The 3170-nt window shown below is 54.7% G+C and overlaps 1 protein-coding gene across 1 annotated transcript in view; it reads right to left on the minus strand.

Moving 5' to 3' along the window:
* The window catches only part of RNF165 (ring finger protein 165), a 46878-nt gene extending 44042 nt beyond the window's left edge, over positions 1-2836 (minus strand). Inside the window, exon 1 of the mRNA XM_010842034.1 lies at positions 2769-2836. Coding sequence (XP_010840336.1) covers positions 2769-2836 — 68 coding nt within the window. The remainder of the gene's footprint in view (positions 1-2768) is intronic.
* Positions 2837-3170: the final 334 nt, after the last annotated feature.

Genomic DNA, 3170 nt, shown 5'->3' on the forward strand with positions numbered 1-3170 from the left:
CAGCAGCCTCCATGGCAGCATCTTCATCAGGCACCTCCATGGTTCCCTAGTCTTTCCAGAGCAGATGGCACCCTTGGCCTCTGACTCCAGTCTCTGCCCCTGCCATGCTGAGCTGTGTCCAGGCCTCCAGATATACTGGAGCTCTGAAAGTGAAAGCGAAAGTCACTCAGGCGTGTCTGACTCTTTTCAACCCCATGGAATGTCCATAGAATTCTCCAGGCTAGAATACTGGGCAGCCTTTCCCTTCTTCAGGGGATCTTCCCGACCCAGGAATCAAACCCAGGTCTCCTGCATTGGAGTGGATTCTTTACCAACTGAGCTGTCAGGGAAGCCCTGGAGCTCTACCACCTCCAATCATCTCCCCGGGCTGTTTCCCTAGTCTGAAACATAACCCTTCCCTAAACATTCATCTGCAAAGACTTCAAAGCCCAGCTGCCACCCCACCTCTTCCAGGAAGGCTTCTCTGACCACCCCACTGGGTCTTCGCCACCCTGGATTCCTGAAGGGCCCGCCAATCTCTGTGCCTCTCCGTAGGCAGGGCTCTCCCAAGCAGCCTGTGACATTTGTGATGACACAATGCCTGTGAGCTCACCCAACCTTTTCCTGGGTGCATCTCGTCACCTCAGCTGCAGCATATGCTCCTTCCAGGCAGGAATTACCTGATATGCCTCAAGGCATCAAGCCCAGAGCCAGCTCCCAGCCTGTGCTTCCCTGCTCTTAATTTTAAAAATCCAGCTATGAATAGCAGCTGTGACTCATTTTTTTTTTTTTCCCATGCAAGCCATGGCTGGAGCCACAGGTCTGGAAATGGCATCTGCATTAGAAGGGATTAACCTTCAACTTAAAGAACTAAACTAAACTAAACAAGACCTCATCTGCCCAGAGAGAAATTCTAGAGGGAAATGCAGCAGGTAAGCATGGTTCTGTTGGGTGACTGGAAAAGGAAGGATATTTTCCAAATGTGTTGTTACATGGTTTTGTCATGGCAGAAGAAATAAAGCCATATAATAATATTAAAGACAATACGTGCCAAAGAGGAAGCACAGGTAAGCAAGCAAGCAAGAGTTAATCCCCATACCAGACGCTGGCCACAGTGTCTGGAGGGAATGTCAGGAGACTAGCTGACAGTGGAGACCCGGCTCCTCCAAAGGGCTGGGCAGGTCTGCTGCTGGATGCCTGGGCCAGAGCTGGTCTCCCTCTCTAGGGGGTGAAGGCCATGAGAGCCCTGGAAAGGGAGGCAGCAGCCTTTGTCACCAATCCCAATACTTCAAACAGCTCTCAAACATAGGAGAATTCACGCAAATCAAAGGAAGCCCAACTGTCTGCAGTAGGATGCAATTTATAGTCTTCCTATCTCTCCAAGAGGGGGCAGAGGCCGTGGCAAAAGCCAGGTTCGAGAAGGTTTTAGAAAACTCTTAAATAAGAGCTACATAAATAGTCATTTTTAAAGGGAAACTAGGCTGTTTGGGGAGAATGAGGGTGATGTCAGCAAAGACAGCCCCGCTCTGCCTCCCCTACCCCAGTGTGTCCCTGGGCTGGACGGCTAGCACCCAGAGCTGCCGGACACTGCCCTCCCTACCAAGGCCAGGGCACCAATGAGGCCATGCCCTGGGGAGGCAGCTCCCATGGGACAGGACAGGAGCATAAGGGACCCCAACATCCAGCCTCAAAACTCGGGCTCACCTCTGACCCTTCTCTGGTCAACCTCATCAGCCAGGGTGCAGAGAGCCCCCGCCCCAGATCGTGGTGCCCCAGCTCCTAACCTGCCGCCGAGGGCAGGCTGACCTGGGCGAGGCAGGCTTCTCACGTCCCACGAGCCAGATGAGAGGCTCATGCCGAACTCTAGTCCTTACACTTTGTTCCACTCCAAGGACACCCCGTCTCGTGTTTCCTGGAACTAAGCACAGAAGGGCTGCAAATCCCTCAGGGGGCGGACTCCAGATGGCCAAGCCCAGGCAGCACCCGCAGGGTGGGGGGCAGTTAGGGGTAGGGAGCCCCCCCAAACGGGCCCCCCTCGGTAGAGTCCGGCACTCAGTGCCCCAGGGGGCTGAGGAGGGGCTGACCTAAAGCAGTGGGAGCAGCTCCTCGGTGGGATGGGCGTGAGTAAATGCTCCTGTGTGTGAGTGTACGAATGTGTGCGAGTGAGTGGGGGTGAGCTGTGTGGACGATGGGTGTGTCAATGGCTCGCATGTGTGTGAGTAGGTGAGGGTGTACATGATGTATGTTTGTGTGTGAACTCACGTGTGAATGTGTGTCTGATGGGAGTGTGTGTGTCTGAGAGGAAGGTGCATGTGGATATGGATTCTGCAAGGGTAAATGCTCTGTGTGTGAATGTTCTAGTGTGTGAGTGTGTGAGGAAAGTGTATGCGTGAGTGCATAAAGATGCACTAATGTGTGTGATTGTGTGTGTATGTGTGTGGGGGTGAGTGAGTAAGGATGTCTGATTATGCATACGTGAGTGTACATGTGCTGTGTGTGGATGTGTGTGCAAAGATGCACACGTGCACACAGCCCAGTCTGCAGGTCACCTGGGAGGGAGGTGGGAATGCTGGCTCTGCAGGGGGGTTCATGGCAGGGAAGGTTGTCCACACAAATAACTCTACAGAACACCTGCCCTCACAACGGTAACCCAGACTCTCTCCCGTCAGTCAGCTCAGACCTTAAGAAGCTCTTTGGGCGTCCCACGGACACTTCAGACTCCACTCAACTGGATCAAATTGGATCTTTCTTCTCATCTGCTTTTCCGCCTGGGGATGTGCAGAGCTCACCAGGACCCGAGGACCAGGCCAGGGTCCTGGGAGCCTTCCGAGGGTTTCTCCCTGGTGCTCTCCTCCATGCTTCCTGCCCAGTCCTTCACCCGCTTTGGTTGTTTGCACCGCCTCTAGCTGGCCCCCACCGGCCTCACGGCCTCCACTGTGTCTGCTGCTCCCGTTGTCCCCGGTATCCCCACCTGGGCCACTACTGTGGGCCTCGCTGGCCCCTCCTCCCAAAAGGCCTGTATTACCACACACGCTTCACCAGGCTGCCCTCCAGGAGTCAGCCCATCCACGGCCCCCAGTCCAAGCTCCGCGCCCCCCAATCCAAAAGCACCAACTGACAATCCATTTTCACATTGATGCCCACAAGGCATCTCCCACAGGCACTCCGACTGCCAGGCAGCCCTCAGAGAG

Source organism: Bison bison, unplaced genomic scaffold (genome assembly GCF_000754665.1).
Source record: "Bison bison bison isolate TAMUID 2011002044 unplaced genomic scaffold, Bison_UMD1.0 scf7180017864170, whole genome shotgun sequence".
Taxonomy (NCBI): domain Eukaryota; kingdom Metazoa; phylum Chordata; class Mammalia; order Artiodactyla; family Bovidae; genus Bison; species Bison bison.